The 19,496-nt window shown below is 44.2% G+C and overlaps 1 protein-coding gene across 1 annotated transcript in view; it reads left to right on the top strand.

Moving 5' to 3' along the window:
* Window positions 1–19,496, top strand: part of Glg1 (Golgi apparatus protein 1) — a 121,853-nt gene that overhangs the window by 50,259 nt on the left and 52,098 nt on the right. The window contains exons 11-12 of the mRNA XM_075668674.1: window positions 12,805–12,942; window positions 14,197–14,346. Of these exons, the coding sequence (XP_075524789.1) occupies window positions 12,805–12,942; window positions 14,197–14,346 (288 nt within the window). The remainder of the gene's footprint in view (window positions 1–12,804; window positions 12,943–14,196; window positions 14,347–19,496) is intronic.

Raw genomic sequence — 19,496 nt, 5'->3', positions numbered from 1 at the left:
AGGAAGACACGGCTCCTATCACTCAGTAGTTCTTGGGGAGCACCGTGGTGAACAAAATTGTGAAGGATGAAAAAACCAACGTCACGGGTAGTCGCTGGTGGCAGAGCTGCAGTCTCAGCGTAGCGAGTAAGGTGATCTATGGTGACAATAATAAACCAATTTCCACACCCACTGCATGGAAGCGGGCCGTAGAGGTCGATGCCAACGCGATCGAACAGACAAGACGGGCATGGTAGTGGCTGCAACGGTCCTGTGAAACGCTGGGTAGGTATCTTGCCTTGTTGGCATGTAGTACAAGACTGAATGTACTTTTGCAAAAAGTTGTACATGCCTCGCTAATAATAGTGTTGACGCAACCTTGTGCAAGTTTTGAGGACGCCAGCATTAGTGCTTACGGGATCAGAGTGAAAAGACGCGCAGATGTCAGAGCGCATATGACGAGGTAAAGCAAGGAGCCATTTCCGATCGTCGGGCATGTAGTTGCGGCGATATAGAATGTTGTCTCGCACGGAAAAGTGCGTTGCTTGGCGACAGAGTGCTGGTGTCGAAGGGACATCAGATGGAGCGGCAAGGTGGTCAAGTAACATTACAAGTGTTGGGTCCTTGCGCTGCTCTGTGAGCATGTCATTGATGGTCAATGGTGACAGGGTGGACGAGGAAGCTGACAAAGATGCAAAATCAGGCGTCAGTGGGGAGCGAGAGAGTGCATCAGCGTCGGAGTGCTTGCGACCGGAGCGATGCATGACGCAGATGTTGTACTCTTGCAAGTGAAGTGCCCAACGTTCCAAGCATCCCGATGGGTCTTTCAAGGAAGAAAGCCAACAAAGGGCATGGTGATCGGTAACTATGGCGAAAGAATGGCTGTAAAGATATGGGCGAAACTTGCTTAGTGCCCAGATAATCGCTTGGCACTCTTTTTCTGTGACGGAGTAATTTAATTCTGCTTTTTTTTAGAGTACGGCTCGCATAAGCGACGACATATTCATCATAGCCAGCTTTCCATTGCGCTAAGACCGCGTCAAGGCCAACTCCGCTGGCATCAGTATGAACTTCCGTGGGAGCATCAGGGTTGTAGTGGCGAAAAATCGATGGTGAGGTCAACAAGTGGCGCAACTGCTGAAATGCTGCATCACATTCAGGTGACCATGCTGCTATGCCGTTACTGGCAGAAAGTAAACTTGTCAAGGGCGCCATGATGGATGCGAAATTGCATACGAAGCGATGAAAATAGGAACATAAGCCAATGAAACTTCTGAGGGTTTTGATAGATGTGGGTGTTGGGAAGTCTGCAAAGGCGCGGAGCGTGTCTGGGTCCGGGAGGATGCCGTCTTTTTAGATAACGTGACCCAAGTGGTTAGCTTGCTTGCAGCAAAACGGCACTTTTTGAGGTTAAGCTGTAGGCTGGTAGATGCGAGACAGGTCAGAATGTCATGCAGGCGAGTGAGGTGTGTCGGAAAATCGGTTGAGAAGATGACGATGTCGTCTAGGTAACATAAACAGCGTCTTCCATTTGTGGCCATGAAGGATGGTGTCGATCATATGCTCAAAAGTAGCAGGCGGTTGCACAACCCGAAGGGCATGACGTTAAACTCGTAGAGGTCATCGGGTGTAACGAATGCGGTTTTCAGACGGTCAGGTTTCGGCCGTTGGAACTTGCCAGTACCCGGAGCGCAGATCCAAGGAACTGAAATATTCTGCGTCTTGTAAACAGTCGAGAAAGTCATCGATCCGAGGCAGTGAATAAACGTCTTTTCTCGTTAGCTTGTTTAGGCGTCTGTAGTCGACACAAAAGCAAATGGAGCCATCTTTTTTTTCTTACCAATATGACAGGTGAAGACCAAGGACTTTGAGAGGGACGGATGACTCTACATTTGAGCATGTCATCCACTTGCTCCGCAAGGATTCGGCACTCTTTGACGGAGACAAATACGGGCACTGTCGCAAGGGGGAGTGGGAACCGGTTTCGATGGTGTGAGAAACACCGGTGGCACGGCCCAATGATGTATGATGACAGTCGAAAGAAGAGAGAAACTTGTGAAGGAGAGTGAGAAGTTGGTGACGATGAAATGGGGAAAGAGCAGGGTTGATGGCGTTGTCAAAACCCACTGAAGGTGATGAGTCTGAGACCAAAGTGATGGCGGCAACGTAACGGAGGGAGTCGGTAAAAACATCGAGACCGTCAACGTAGTCGACTGCTTGGAAGTATCCTACAGTCTTTCCACATAGTAGGCTGATCGGGTACTGGTAGTAGTTGGTGACCAGCGTCACAGCTGACCCAGATGTTATAGTGAGCACGGCAAATGGAAGAACAATGCCCTTGTGCTGAGCAAACACATCGGATGGCATGAACACTACAGTGGCATCAGATGCGACATCAGATGACAGGACAACAGCCATTGACGACTAAGGGGGTATGGTTGTGTTGGCATCAACAGTGAGTTTGTCGGCAAAGTGATGAGAGCTGTCAGCAGTGATTCACATAGTGGTAAAAGTGACATTTCTGCACGCGAACAGTCAATGACAGCATGATGACGTGACAGGAAATCCCAACCAAGGATGAGGGTGTGAGAGCATGATGGTAGCACGAAACACTAGATTATGTACAGACCGTCGTTGATGACAACACGGGCCGTACATACAGCTGAAGGGTGAATTTACTGTGCACTGGCAGTGGCGAGCACCAGGCCAGAGGGAGCTGTAGTCATTTTCCGTAGTTTGCGACAAAGGCTCTCGTGAATGATGGAAGCGGCTGCTCCGGTATCGACTAGTGCCACTGCGGGTACTCCCTCTACAAAAATGGTAATAACATTTTGTGGTGAAGATTGAGGTCTTGAGAACATCGATGTATTTGCAGTGCTTGCTTCAGGAACTGCAGCAGTCAGTTTCCCTCTTCAGTGGGAGCTCGACGACACAGAGGCGAAATCGAACACCGACGAGGGGAAGGGGAATACCGAGTTTCCGACCGGCGATCAGTATCAAGACGTCGCAGTGAAAATGGAGAGGTGGTGGTGTATTGTGGTGCATAGCTGGGCGTGTCAAAGGTAGTACGCGCAGTTGGGGCGCGACGGCGACAGAAGTGTGCCACATGGCCAGCAGTGACGCAGGCGAAGCAGATAGGCCGGTTGTCTTGAGTGCGTCGCGTCTCGGTGGGACGAAAAAACTGGTGACGGTCGGGCAACTGGAAATGAAGCCGGATGCATGGGCAATGAAAAGGAAGCTGACGGCGCAGGTGGCCGTGCAACCACGGCTGCATAACTGAGCCGCAGGGTGAGTGGCAAAGTAGGGTGAGTGGCAAAGTCGGTATGGGACAGCGGCACACTCATAGGATAGGGTGGGGGGGTCGTAGGAGCTGCAGGAAGTGCTTCAGATGTCTGAGTCCGGATGGCTTACTGCAACGTTGGAGGCAAAGCTGCAATAGGTGCGTCGCTGTGAGGCAGCAGCGAGAGCTGCCTGGCCACCTCTTCTCGAATGAAATCTTTGATATGCTGCGAGAGAATTGAGTTGGTCATGTCAGTAGAAACCGTGATGCTCAAGACGGAATCGGTGTGCTGAATGTTCTAGCAGGCGATGGAACATTGGCGGCGCAGCTCGTCAGAGCTCTGGCAGAGGTTAATGAGGACGGATACGCTAGTTGCGCTTTTGGCCAGCAACATCTGGAATGCGCTGTCCTCGATGCCCTTGAGGATATGCTTGATCTTGTCATCCTCTGACGTGCTGGGATTTACCCGCTTGCACAAATCGAGAACATCCTCAATGTAGCTGGGGAATGTCTCTCCAGGCTGCTGTGCGCGCTGGCGCAGGCGCTGTTCAGCGCGTGGCTTATGCACAGCTGGGCGATCAAATACTTCAGCGATCAAGAGAGTCTTAAATGCAGACCAGCTTGTAAAGTCGGATTCGTGGTTGAAGAAACAAAGTTTGGCTACGTCAGCGAGGTAGAAAGGCACATGGGTCAGCTTAGACTGGTCATCCCATTTGTTATGGGCACTTACACCTTCGTACGATGACAGCCAGTCTTCCACGTCGTGTTCGGCGGTCCCACTGAAAATGGGTGGGTCACGTTGACGAGGGACGCCGGCGCAAATGACAGTGGCAGCCGGTGGTACAGGCAACGATGTGGCGGGATCAGGCATAGTGCAGGGCGATCTTGTTGGCAGGGTTCGAGTGCGGAACTCCAGGACGAGGCGAAGGATCTCGGCAACCTCCACCAAATGCTATGAAGTTTATTGTCGTTCACAACGTTGTGGAAAGCTAGGTATATAAAGGCACTGCAAGGGCTGGCCGTTGCGTGGGGCTCGCTCGCAATCACGACACAGTCCTTCATCTTCCTCTTTAGTCGGCACATACCATATTTACACGATTGTAAGTCGATCCCTTTTTTTAAATTTGAAAGTCTGAAGTTGGGGGGTCGACTTACAATCGAAGCGATACCAACGGGAGCTACAATGTAGTTACAATGTTATGTTTGCTCTATGGCCCTACCCGTATCTTTTCGCTATCCTGCGTGTTTGTTCGCTTTTCAGAAGGGTTTTTGAGAGTCTTACAGTGCATGCAACACTCATGGGGAGGTGTCGATAGTTGATGGAAGCGCCGCTGTTCCCATTTACGGCGGCACCCTCAGAACGGCGGCGCTTGCGGGGAGTATCGGTAGTTCATGGAAGAGCAGACACCACTCGCGGGTTTCTCTTTCTCTGTTTAAAGGGACACTAAAGGTTACTATTAAGTGAACGTGGACTGTTGAAATACCATCCCAGAAACCTTGAAACGCTTGTTTCGTGCCAAGGAGAGACTTATTTTAAGAGAAAATGCGTTTTGAAGCGTCCGCGTACCTCTAGCGCAGCTCAAATCGCCCGCCCTCCGATCGAGGAGTACTGACATCATGGTCTCATAATGACGTTGCGCCATCGGTGAGTTGAACGGCATCCGCAGACGGCGCTGTGGCTTTTCTGCGCAAAACGCAAACGCGCGGCCAGAAACAGAGCCAAGACGCTAGAGCCGACAGCAGAGCGAAAGCGGGAGTATGGTGGCTAGCGGAAGGAGAAACGCGCAACCATAAGCTGGTACTTTATTCTATGACGCAAACTTCGACACTCGTCACAATGAACCCTGACAATGACTGATTGACTCGCGATGCTGGGCTCAACTTCAGCGATTTGAGCACTGACAAGCGCGACCTGCTGCTGAGGGCTCGCGCTGCCGGCGTCGTTGCGTACTACGACGGTGGCCTCGACACCGACTCTCCGGAGCGGGAAAGCAACGAGGGCTTCCCACGACATCACAAGGACGTGGCATTATCACTGCTTGTTCGAAATGAAAGTTTCGCGAGCCAGCAGAATCCGCACAGCACGACGCGATAACGAAACTACTGAAACTCCAAAGCGTGCGCGGCGCAGAGTCGAGCGAAAGCGAAACCTTTCAACCACCCATACTACTGAAGGGTAACGTCAAAATGTTATTTTTTCTTAGAATCGAATAGACGTAGACAAGTAGCATTTTCTTCCGTCTTATAATCGAATGAAATTATATTTTTAATACGAGTAGTCGAGTATTAGTAACAAATTATGAGGAGTGCTTTCGTCATCGGGCTAGTACCGGAATGTCGCTGGGGGGTCTCAAATCGTGTCATGCATTTACCTCAATTTCTCAGTTACTAAAGCTCTGTTCGCGATTAGATTGACGCCTTAGATGTTCTAGAACATTGCTCTACCACTTTTACTTGACTTTCTGGTAACCTTTAGTGTCCCTTTAAAGGCATTGGTATTGGTTTGACGCATTCCACTTGACTGCCAGCTACGTGCTACTTTTATGCTTCCCCAGTCGTCATGAGTGCTCCAGGCCCACTAATCGTTCGGCACTCGTTCACAGCAGCGTTCAAGAGGGCTGCCATCCTTTACGCCGAAGAAACAAATCACTGCGCAGCGGGCCGCAATTTCGATGTTTCTAAACGGGTGGTGCGAGAGTGGCGACTGCTGCGAAGCGAAATTTTCACCTGTGACGGCAAGTGAGAAATTTCCCACGTGCCGAAGTCTGGACGCTTTCCGGAGCTGTAGGCTAAGCTTGTGGCGTACGTCGCTGAAATGCGAGATCGGTCCCTGCCAGTGAAGTGCGACGTGGTCATGAAACAAGCCCGGACCTTCGCCTTAATTTTAAGGTTCTGCTCCGCCGTGAGTACGAGTGGCTGGCGGCAGAAGACTGCGAAATTATGTCAACCGTACCTGTCAAAAGAGCCTCCCTGACGGCTGCGTGTGGTTGGGTGCATTTGGCGTGGGCTGCTGTTCTGCAAGATGTCCTGTTGCGGTCATTTGCCAAATTTGAAATTTCGCTGGACCACGACGCGCTGTGGGACCGCAGCAACGATGATGATGGCAGCACTAGTGAAGACGAGTAGTCCAGTGACCATGTCAGCTACTAATAAATTTTCCTTATCGAATGCGCCCTCGGGTATGCTCTTTTATTTTATTTTTTTTCCGGTCGAGCGATATGGGGGGGTCGACTTACATACGAGTCAACTTACAATCGTGTAAATACGGTACACAGAGGTGCGTCTGCTTCATTACATTATTTATAACAAAGTAATGTCCCACATATATAAGGTGTTTCTTATTGTTTATGCATTTAACGCTGTGTATCTTTTGAACCTATAAGCATGATAACCAGACTAAAACTGAAAAGTGCGCTCACATTATTTATTGTTTCTGTAATTTCACAGCCAGTTAAAGGCTGCAGAGGATGTCATTTTACATTTTGTTTTTAGGGATGTGTGCATATTTAGTAAATAACTAGCAAAAGTTCTGCATGCGTGGCTTCCTGCATGGCTTTCATATTCGTCTAAGCAAGCTTAAAAAATATTTATTACTGCTTTTCTGGCGCTCAAATGCTGCATGTCTTACTTTATGGTCTACATTTTAATGTAAAACATTTGTTATCAGCATTTGCTTGCTTCACGAAACAAAAAGAGTAAGCACTGTTGTGTGCACTCCTTGCCATTGCATAGAAAATAGCAATGCAAGACAAAACAATCAACATAAATACAATTAAACCTTGATATACCGAAGTAGGTAAAATCAGCACTTTGCCTCGTTATATCGAAATTCGACCTTTTATGTGAATAAGTACATAAGCCGATAAATTTTTCTTACACAGAAAGGGGTCGCAGAATTTTCCAAATTATTGGGCAGTCGAAAAAAGCAAATTTGAATGAGAAAACAATTCATTTTGATGAATTTGGGAGTCGGCGACGAATGATACGGTTTTGTGCCACGTTGACGATATCTTCACGTAGGCGGTACGAATTAAGCGAAGCCAGCCACGCTTTCGCGTGCATTTCACCCCCACGGATGATAGCATCACCCGTGCTAGCATCAACAAAGTACTGTAGTTCATAAAGGGCTCGGACACTATCATCACAGCATTGAATAACGACAATCTTGTTTTCAAGATGTTTGAACATTCGACACCACAAGTCACTGCATACCCAATCATTGTATAGTTTACTTCTGCTAATTCGGCTGTAACGGGACTGATAGAATTAGTAGAATTATGTGTTGGTTCGAATTAAAAGAAAGAGGACCAGAAAACATTCAAATACACCGCTGACTTACTTGTTTGCATTTACTTGGTTCTAACATGCCCTCAAAGCTAGCGCACAGTTTTTTTATGTTTAAGTAGAAAACAATGTGCACTCAGATCTGACATGCACCCTGTTTTAGTGAAGAGAGAAAAAGTTGCCTGTTTCTTGACTCTGGCAATCTTAAGTCAGATGAGACCTGCAGAGTCCACCTTTACAGAGTGGAAATTTATTTATGCTTTATGTCCATCATTGTCAATCGTAGGCAGCTTTTTATTGCTGTCGTTGCAACACAACATGTCATACTTCTTTGCACACTGCTGTATTTTGTACTCCACATTTTCCCAGCCACTCTGCAACCATCACAAATAAAATGGCGGCCCACGCTTAGACAACAGCATCGCCAGTTTATCCTGCGACACATGAAAGTCTCTGGCGCACGGGAAACACATGACACAATTCTGTTGCTGCTAGATTAACACGTAAGATAGCTTATATTTTGAATTACCTTTTGCTATTATATCCTGAAAGTGGCATGTCATCATAGCCATCCTACACAAAAACTTGTTCTGCCACCATCTTGTGGTGACAGGGGTCGGCTCTGACAGTAATCAGTTGCCAATATCACGAAAAAAAGTTCCGGTTTTGTATCCGTTTGTAAGGTGCAGGCCCAATTTTCAGACCAATTTTCTTGGGAAAAAGGAGTGCCCTAAAAGGGCCCTGAACCACTTTTTATCGAAGAGGAGAAATGCATTTGAAGTTAAAATAGGCTATTTCAGAAATACCTTGCTGCAAAAAGGTACTTCAATGTGTTCTGCAGAAGCAGAGTTACAGTTTATGCTCGTTACAACAGACCCGTGTACAACAAACTTTCGGATATAACGGACCATATTTCAACCTTAGTTTGCTCGACCTGTTTTATTAATGTGACGAAGTTTGCTCTTAACGGACTGAGCTACAACGGACTATAGGCTACAGTGGACGAAAATAGCAGCAATTTTTCTCAAAATCGGGCGTATAAAATGGACTTTTGCCATGCCGACACAGGCTGACAACTTACTTGCAAGGGTAAGCTGACGATCGCGGCTCAATATCGCGCGCGCGAGGAGGAAGGCAAGCACGCCATCTTCTTTCGCACGTGAGGCACAGGCAGGAGGCGAAGAAGAGGGATTTCTACTCTGGCGGCTACTGCTTACGGCGCGGCAGCTTTGTCAATAAATATACATAACAGTAGGATGAAGTGCACTGATCGAAACAGCGTTCTTGATTGACGTCAGCTATTGGCCAATAGCAGCCGCATATGGGAATCCGCTTTATTGCGAAATAAAGTGTCAAAGAGAGAGTGAGGAGCAGGCTTTTATTGAAAAGAGAGAGTTTGAGAGAAAGGTGACTTCACACTCTGGCTTGTGAGCTCCATGCGCCACGTACGACAGCAAAACTTGGCTGAGATGTTCACAGTAGCGTATGCTATCCGCCGACTATGTCTTTTCACCAAGCCCAAGGGGTGGTTCAGGACCCCTTTAAAATCGAGTAAATATGGTAAATTTTCATTGTGAGCTAGCATTTTTGCATAAACTTACTGCAGGCCAAAAACTAGCATATTTTGGCCGGAGATAATGTGTCTTCAACACGTTTCACTGTCTCCTAGGAGCCACCAAGACAGATTCTGCAGCCATTAAGGTCAAGATTGTGGTCACCATAGGGGTCAGACATGTGTATTCTGACCAGTCAAGCTTGAATTATTCACTTTGGGCCAGTTTCAAGACTGAAATAATGAAAGTTTTGCCCATAAAAATGTATGTGTCCTGGCCGAGACCATCAGTTGGGGTCAAATTAACAGAAAAAATAAAATTGATCAAAGTCGAAGTAATGTAAGTCTACTGTATGTGTCAAATTTTGTTTCCTTCAGTTCGTTGTAACAACGTTTTGACTGCAGCCAGGCAGTACAGTCATGAGGTGCAAGGAAGACATTGGCATGATTTTCCACTGAAGACTTGAAGTTGAAGTTGAAGTTTATTTTCACCACCAACAGTACAGTGTGTTTTACACAGAACAGTTGTGGCGTGGAAAGTGGGAAAAAAGCTGCACTGATGCAGCTTGACTAGCCCCACCTCCCATCCGTACAAGGCAGCAGAACGACAGCACAACAAACTTCATACAGTCTTAACGTATGATAGAAAAAGAAAAATATATAAATAAAATGTGTACAATAATTGTCAAGTATACATAATTATATGCGCTCTTGGGTACCTAAAAGTACATCAATCATTCACGCACAAAAAACCAAAACCAACAACAAGAAAATTATTGCAAGGTAACATAACAGTAATACATACTGTAAACAGAAAGGAGTGCTGTATTTAGACAGAATTTTTCTAGGCTTGTAGCGGATTATGTAAACATGTTGAATAGCTCCCTGCCTGAAAGGACATGCAAGTGATCTTCTGTAAGCTTGAACGTATTGAGTATGTGTGGAATGGTGAATTTTAACATTTGGAGACCGTAGTTCGTTCGTGTTCGGGGAATGTACCAGTGTTCAGAATTTCTGATGGGACGCAATGAAATGTTCGGCTGTAAATGCGCTAAACCTCTTAAGTTTAGGCTATTTCTACGAATTTCAGACCTTAACGACAACAACAATTGATGTTCATAGGCAACACTGAATTTTAAAACCTTAAACTTCATAAATAAATGAGATTGATCTCTATAGCCTAAATTTGCAACAGCCCGCAAAGCACACTTCTGAAGTGTGTCTATCTTTTTCTTTAATGTTTGAGTTCCAGATGCCCATACTAACTGGCAGTAGCGTAGGTGGGAACTAAAAAGCGCATTAAAAATATGAAGTTTCTGAGGAACCGGCAGAAACGACTGACACCTCCTTAGCATACCTAGGGCTTTTCTTAATATAATACATAATTCTTAATTATGATAATCCCACAGCATATGTTGATGAAAGATAATACCTAATGTTTTGACAGTCTCTGAAAGTTCAAGTTCAAAATTATTTAGTAGCAGTTTATGTGAGTACTTGGAAGCCGTTTCTTTCGCGCGGAAAAGAACGGCCTTGGTTTTAGAGCTGTTGATTTGTAACCAATTACGACAAGATCATTCGGATAATTTATGTAAAGTTTCATTAGCTGCTTGAATCAACTCATCTAGGTTTGCTCCTGTAAAAAATAAGCTTGTGTCATCTGCATAGATAATGTATGTTATTGGTCGATCTATGTTTACAATATCATTAATATAAAGGTTAAATAAAAGAGGCCCTAATATACTTCCCTGCTGGACACCACGTTTGATTTTCTTGGGCATAGATATTTCCCTATTTATTGACACACACTGGTACCGATCGCTAAGATAGCTCCTTATTAAGTCAAGTGTAACGCCTCTGATGCCATAATAGGGCAATTTTTCTAACAATGTTTGGTGATCAATTCTATCAAACGCTTTTGTAAAATCTACGAATACGCCTAGTGTGAGCTTTCTTGCTTCAATGTTGCCTAGTGTGACCTCTTTCTGATGTAGAAGTGCTGTCTCTCGATACACCTGACCTGAAACCGTATTGTGCCACTGTAATCACAGTATGCATGTCCAAAAATTTTGAAAGTCTAGTGAAAATATTTTTTTTCAGAGCCTTTGAAAATACTGGCAATACCGATATTGGTCTGTAATTACTCATTTCGTTTTTGTCGCCACTTTTGTAAAGTACCGCGATCTTGGCTTTTTTCATACGCTGAGGGACCAGACCTGTATTTAAAACAAGATTATATATATGGGTCAAACAAGGTACTAATAAATCGAGGACAAAAATAACCGGTTCCATTTTTATGCCGTCAATGTCTTCGCTTTTACTTTTTTTAAGTTTCATAAAAACATTAGTTACCTCAGATTGTTCTGTGGGGCAAATAAATATCGAGGGTGTTATTGGCGTGAGTAAATAACTTTATGCATTCCCATCGTGAGTACTGTCCGATAAAGAACTAAAGTGGTCATTAAATTTATTGGCCAACGCTTTTCCCTTAAATACATGTTTGTCAATTTTAAGTTCGTTAACGCGGGCCGCTTGTTTACGTGAAAATATAATTGTGTTTAGGGTTTTCCACATTTGTTTGCTGTCTATGATGCCGTCGAAAATAGTAAAGTAATAATTACGTTTGGCTTGCCTTAATATTGTGCCCATTTGCAACAAATGAGATCTTTAACGGCACTGTTAGTGTTTTCACTACTATTGAATGATATATTATTGAGCATGACACATTATAATACCTACCTTGTTATGTAGCATGTGAATGTATACATGCATTCAGAACATGTGCAGTAAGTGCAGTTGCTCTTACTGCACCCTTCAGACATTGCCAAAGAATTGACTGCGGCTTAGCTTAGCTAACCTTGGATATGCAAAGTGAAAGCTTGGTTTAGCCTGGTTAAGTCTTGGTTTCACTTGGTTAATGTTTGGTTTAGCTGTAATTATTATACTTAGGTATACAATCATCGTTAAGTCAGGTATGACAGCTGTGCCTAGATCAGTGGCTAGACATGACTGTGATTAGGCTTGGGTAGACACGCAGTGTTTGACGGTGCGACGCCTGTTGTGCCACAGGGAAAGCGCAAGTGCTAGACATACAAAGAGACGCCGTGAACATTCGGAGCGTCAAAGCACAAATGGACAGGGCGCGAATGCAGTCGCTACATTGATCTTGATGGTGCGACGCTTGTTGCATTCCGGACCCTCTCTAGTGAAGCAGCTCGCCGGGCGTTATCCGCGGGGTGGTCAGACGCCGCTTGGCGACAAAGGCTCAAATCCTTCCTCTCCCACGCAACGCCCAGGGAAGTCGCCTCAAGCTCGCAATGACTAGGTGAGCGCGGCGCTCCTTTTAGCCAGGCGCGCGGCTAGTCACGTGGTCAGTCAGTGACCAAGTTGCGGAGAGCGCGTGCGCCTCCAGCGTGATGTGTTGCCAAGGCTATGGTCAAATGAAGGTCAGATTGATGAAGACGGCAAAACTTGGCTCGATGCGGTTAGTAAAGCTTTCGCTTTAAGAAAGGACACATACTTTTCCACCTACTCTACCTTTCCTTTTGTTTCTCTCCTTTCCCATATTAATGTGCTTCCGTTTCAGCTATGCAAAGTATAATAGAGATGATATTGAACATTAGAACATGGTTTTTTGCTGGAGACATTAGATTCATACAAAGAAATGCCTTCTCTGCCGCCCCCTCCCCCTTCCTTTTTTTTTTTTCAGCTTTCAAAGCAATGCCTTTATGAAATTCGAAGAGTAATGCGACAACGAGCTGTCTCCATTGATCTACATCCCGAAATTGAGGAGCCATGCATGCCTGACCTGGCTGGCATGTGCAGTGACCACCTGGGACGCGGGGAGGTAATTGCTGCTTACCATTCAGAGCATTGGCACATAGCTGGTGCTATTTTGGTCACATTGCTTCTTTATTTTTTAGAGTGTAATGAGCCAGAGTGACTGAAATCAGAAAATATAGAAGTGTTTAGTGCTCATGACAATTTTTCTATATATGTTATAGATTACTTGAGGACAGGCCTGACGTTCATTGTCAAGCCAGCCTATTAAAAAAGATGTAGCACAGTCACCAACCAATAATTTGGACTCGACGGGAACTGCCAAAAAGTCTAAATAATTGGAAGTCCGAAGTACCGGATGCACCAGAAAATAAGTTAGTTTATTGCAGATGTGGTTAAAAAAAAGCTTGTCAACACGTTTCTGCACGTGCATACACTTGCCTGCACCATGGGGCAGCATTCTCGAGCAATCACTTTTTCGCAATTTTGTTTGACTTAATGCTGAACACATGGAACTATGCAGCCAGCAGCATTCCTGTAGGTACGTTCATTGTTGAGTCACATGAAAACACGCAAACATAATCATATCCATGAAAGTGATTGCTCCAGAATACTGCCCCTGGTTAGTCAGCATTTTGACCATTTTCATGTGGTTGCTACAGATAGATGAAAGTACAGTCAATGCATGTACCGAATCTCCATCTTCTGGTAACATAACAGAATTCAACCGCACTGTAATAATCGAATAGTCACTGGTTTCTTCACGACAGTCATTGTCTGCCACTCCCCTCACTTAACCACTGCCCTTGTCGGCTCGGGTATAAGGGGTGGAGCTGGCGCCACTTGAAGGTGGTTGATGATGCCAAGCAATGTAAATTCATAATAGCAATCACTGTAGTCCCCCAGGACCGTCTCGCTATTTAAAACAAATAAACAAACACGGGACGTGCGGAACTTGCAACTTGCACAACAAACAGCAAGTGCAGCCTTAGAGGCTTGACTTCGCTTGTTCTGTGGTTAGGGCAAGGCCGGTAACTACTGGATCGACTAGGCTGTGTTATAAGTATTGGACGAACATGCTGAACAGGCTATTAGTGTCACAGAAGCCAGGCTTTGTCAGAATTTTAATTGGGAGAGCATGTCGGCAAAGACCTGTAATATGATCTTGCATCTACAAGGGCTTACTATAATATGTGGAGTATATCAGTTTTTTGCATTGTGGTTTAGAGAAAGCTTTAATTATAGGTATGTAGTGAACTTGTATTGTTCATGGTAAGAAGTGGGAGAAGAATGACTCATTCGACTATTGTGTGTGTCACAGGAGATGCAGTGCCTTCAGGATAATCTGGAAAAACTGAGCAGGGACTGCCGGGCAGCAGTGGCCAACTATACTGAGGAGGAAGCTGAGCATCTGGAGCTGAACTACCCACTCTACCACAGCTGCCAGACTGTGCTGAAGGACCTGTGCAGTGTAAGGGCATAGTCATAAACAGAGGTGTTGTAAGCTGGGCGGCCTCTGTTTAATACATATACGAAAATTAACCCTTTGAGGGTCGATTTCTTTCACCGTATGCGACCGCCCAGGGTCGATTTCTTTTTTATTGCAGATTTCAATTCTTCTTAGGGACTTATTTTGAAAAAATTTACTACAATTTTTCTAGGGTGACCATAAAGTGAGAAAAAAATCTTTTACGTTGGTATATACGTATTCTTCATTCATGAATAACAACAATAAAAAAAGGAAATAAACTTATAAGAATTAAAAATTTGATGCATTTTTATACACATAGTTGAAGGCCTTGAAATTGTGCACACGAGAATATTTCGCAAGACTCAAATGTTCCTGCTCTTACACTAACATCTAATATGTATGTCCATAGCGTAATCAAACTGTGTAGGTGCACGCACTAAAGAAGACTGTGTGGTTGTGTTCCCGTCAAAAAAGCAGAACGTGTGACAAACTTCTGCTAATCTTCACCTTATCGCCAACCAGAGGCAGTTTTTGCGATTGCCAAAAAAAAAAAAGAAGAAAGCAACGGACACGCATGCACGGCGCCATCGTTCCTATGTGCACCCCTGTGAGCACTAAACGAGCGAGAAACAAGCGGTCGCCCTTTGAGCGATGAGTAACGAGATAGCCATCAGTTCTGCAAGCGCAAGAAGCGGAAACCGCCCGCATTACAAAACCCAAACCGCCGCTTGCACGCCCGTGCGCCAGTGTGCAAGCGGTAGTATATAGACGCGCGGGAGTAAACTAGTATATAGACGCACAGGAGCAAACTAGCGCTAAAACAAACCATGCAATGAAAACCGAGAGAGGGAGGTGCGCGAAAAAAATTCTCTGTATTCCCACATAGTGGCAGCACATGACAGAAAAGAAAACGTTAGGAAATTGGCACGCTTTTTAAACGTACAGATGGCGACGTAAATATACGGCATCGACCATTTTTTGGACTTGTTCACGGCGCCGTATATTTACGTCATTGACCCTCAAAGGGGTTAATGCTGGAAACCAAAGGTGAATAGAACATTCACATTAGGTTTGTTTTTAAAAAAATATAGTCAAACCATGCTAGTAACAGTTCGAGCAGATACCTGTGGTGATTGCTTGGTCACTGTCTGCTGCGTGAAATACAAATTTAATACAAATTGTTTAAACAGATCACCAGATTGTTATGGATTTGGCATTTGCTGGCCCTGTGCCTAAGTTTGCTATCAAACCAGCTGTAATTATTGCATTAAGGTGGTTTAGGAGGCACATATCTCTAAGGCTGACCCTAGAATAGCTTGGTTGATTTTGTAGATGTGTATAGCTCTGATGCTACCATTGTGCTTGTGCAGGTTTGTGTGCATGGTAGCACAAATTATGTACTGTATGTTTACTTACAATTTTAGTTTTAGTCAAGTGATGACTACCACATCTAACAATAAAGGCAGAAATTGTCACCAGCAGCAATTTATGCTTTGCAGTTTTTATGAAGAATCTTTGTTCATAGTAGCCATTGACACTGAATGGCTCATTGCATCTAATAGGAGCGTGTGCCAGTTTATTGTGCATTTTCTTTGTGTCTAGGATGGGATTGGCATTGTGCAGTAATCATATGCTAGTTCATCGTTTCCCAACAGTGTTCTGGGAAACACTTCCGCTGGCAACATTTTTTCAGTTCCACAATCCCTCAAATCAGTGCATTCCTGGCCCCCATTTTCACACCTATGAATTTTGACAGTGATGGATATGCTGCTTCCTTTTGGAACAGCATGTTTGAGGGAGCGAGCAGCGTTGGCCCTGGCCTATTAAAAGAAATATTTAAATGGTTGAAAGCATGGCATCTAATTTGATACTAGCCCTAAGTGTCATTACATGTCTCTGCCTAAACAAAGCTTCATGCACCTCTTGTACTAACATAGGCACTTGAAAGCTGGCACAGCTTTCCTGGACCAAATAGTTTGGGAGCCACTGTTGTAGCTGTAGTTAAAGATTTAGCCCTGGAGTGCCATTGCGGTGTGTACAGCTAGTGTCTGTAGAACTTCACAGCAGTGGATATGGGCCAGTGACCTATATCTAAATGGAAAGTGGGAACAATAGACAGTTGTCTTTGCAATTTGTTTGGCTACATTTCACTTTCAGAGTAATTTATTGCTGTGCTGTTATTCTACTGCTCACAACAATCATTGTAAAGTTCCATCAATTCAAGATGGTGAGTGATATTTAGATTTGGTGGGTATGGCATATTACCTATTCAGTTCAAGCTATGTGGCTCTGCGAAACACGTTTGTTAGTCTCACAATGAAAGTTTCCGTCTTATGATTGGTTTGCAGTTGCATGTAAATAATGGTTAGACTTCATTTATCTGATTTCTTCATTTTGTACCTTGAGCGGAGGAGTATTTCAGTTGAACCTCATTATTATGAAGTCGCATTCAACACAAAAATACTTTCGTTCTACAGCCCACTTCTGTTTATTCAACCCTGATGAACCCAATGAAATTGATCTAATCTGATGGATTGAATTAAACAAGGTTAAAAAAAATACCAAAACACGCTGCTGATTTGTCAGTATTTGCCCAATTTAACACGCCCCAAATCAAATGCACACCAACTTTCTGTGTGCCCAAAGTAGAAAATTAACATACAACTGACATTAGAGCTCCTAAACAAAGTAGAAATCTAACGCGCACCCAGTTTTGTAACAATAAAAATGGGCATAAAGGAAATAAATGCTGCACAGTGGCAACCTGTTTGTTGAAGTCGGCTTCGCCGCATATTTTTAAAGTCAGCTTCGCCGCGTTACATTTGTGTTATGCGGTAAAGCATATAAACGTTCGAAAGTCTGTTTTGGTTTCATAATCCAATTGCACCACGCAAGCAATTTTCGGCCCAGTTTCCATGAAAAAAAGAAAAGGGCATGTTAGAATCGGGTAAATTCCATAGTTAGACATTGTGAGCTACGATTATTGCTTGAAAATCTTTCTAGGGCAGGATGAAAATGGCCGTTTTTGATGGGAGATGTGTGTTCAATACATTCACTGTCATCTAAGCTCTGCCAACACACATGCTGCCCCTAAAGGGGTTACTGTTGTGGTTGCTGTAGGAGTTGAGTGTGTGTGTGCTGACTGGTCCCAAAGGTTCAAATTACTTCGCAAAGGCCAATTTTAGGATTGCAATAAAAAAAGTTTGGGTCTATAGAAATGCAAGGGCACGAGCCGGGACCTTTGGTCGGGGTATAAATAAACAAAAAAACCCAAATTAACTGGAGCCGAATTCACGGAAGCCTGCTCTGTCTGATAATCATTATAAGCACAGATTCGTTGCATGCTGTCAGTGAGAAACATTTCAGATTTACATTTTTATATCCAATGATTTGTTATATTTACGTTTGTTAAATCAAGGTGTGACTGTATTAAGTGGATTTTTATAGCAGCACATCTTTATATCCAATGATTTGTTATATTTATGTTCGTTAGGTCAAGGTATTTAAGTGGATTTTTATAGCAGCACATAAGGGCTAAAGAAACATTTAGATATTCAAGAAACTGGGGTCATGATTTCTATGTTAACAGATATTCTGTATACTCTTTCGACCATACTACAGCTGACTACTATTAATTAGACTTTGACCAGACCTATGGAGTTGATCAAATGATCCCGCAGGTCAAATTAAACAAGAGGCTGAAAAATATGCCAGAACACACTGCTGATTCATTTGGCAGTATTTTCCCAATTCTGACATGCTCCCGAATCGAAAGTGCGCCCGCTTTTTATGGGTTCAGAGTAGGGGTATGTGACTACCAAATAGTAGATTTCAAATCGAATATCAAATCAAATTAATAAAAAAAGCCAAATATTGAATCGAATATTGAATATAAGAAAATTTTGTCACAAAATTTAATGATTACAACTTTCGGGCAATAAAATATGGTGCTGCACATGCTCGCGAGTCTCCTAGCATTGCACACAAGAAAGTGGCAAGCGATTAGTAATTCAGATACATAGAAATCAAGATATACAGTACAGTCTACACTTTTTAAAGGGAACCCCAAATTAGTATGCCAGCACTGATTAGAGCTCAGTTCTAGTATATGAAGGTGTGGAAAATATTTTTATTTATCAATATGATTTTTGTTGAATAGAATCAAGTGTTTTCTTTCTTCTGAAACTAATGAATTAGTGGCGTACTGTCGTACTGAATACCAATGAGGTTCTGTCTCATGGTGGGTGTGTGTTTTGCATCAATCTTTTATTTATTGCATAAAAAGTTTTGCTTTCCAGCCCTTCTCCAAAATACAAAAAGGCTATCCCAACATTACGGCTGGTGGGTACATAAGGCCAATCTGCGCGACAGACTAAAGGACCGCGCATCACATTACTCAATAACTGCTCTGCGCATAGCCGGGGCCAACGGCAAAGAGCAGGCACCGTTTGCGCCATTTCATTGTCAGGTTCAGATTGATTTGCTTCCTGTCAAAGATTGTGACATCTGAAGGGCCACATGCTCTAGACGCACAATGACCCCCCCCCCCCCCTCTTTTATCTGCTGTCAGTGCAGATGCATGCAACTAACCATGTGACACTTTCGCACCTACCATGTAAATCCAGAGCTAGTCTTGTGGCGGGTTGCTGGAAGCTACAGAAATAGACTGATGTGTGTTTTCGAATGGCGTCAGGAATGAGAGGCTGCTGTAAGGTGTGTCGCAAAAATGGTGGCTGTGAACAACTTTGTTGCCATCCTGTACACTCCCTTTCATTTGTGAGGTGGTTTGTCAGCTTTCAGAGTGTCGCGTGGCTGCTGTGAGTAGATGTGTCTCTATTTGGCACCAAACCGTAACTTCAGTCTCCAACGCCCGACAAAGCAGCACTGATCATGCCTAATGGTCTAGGCAGTGTGGCTTTGACGAAAATTCACCGCTGGCCAATGTGGTAACGGGCGACAAGCCATCGCAGAAGGCCGAGATCCTGAGATCATGTGTGCAAGTTAGATTGACAGCTCTTGAAGTGGCTTGAAGTTTGTTGCCACATATCCAACATGATCTGTGTGCCTGTTGGCGGCTAATCAGCTCGATCTTCGCACATGGTTTCGCACTTTACGAAACACATGCTGCTTTTGTTGCCGTTCTCTCTGTT

Source organism: Dermacentor variabilis, chromosome 1 (genome assembly GCF_050947875.1).
Source record: "Dermacentor variabilis isolate Ectoservices chromosome 1, ASM5094787v1, whole genome shotgun sequence".
NCBI classification, from domain to species: Eukaryota; Metazoa; Arthropoda; class Arachnida; order Ixodida; family Ixodidae; genus Dermacentor; species Dermacentor variabilis.
This window is presented reverse-complemented; position numbering and strand designations above follow the sequence as displayed.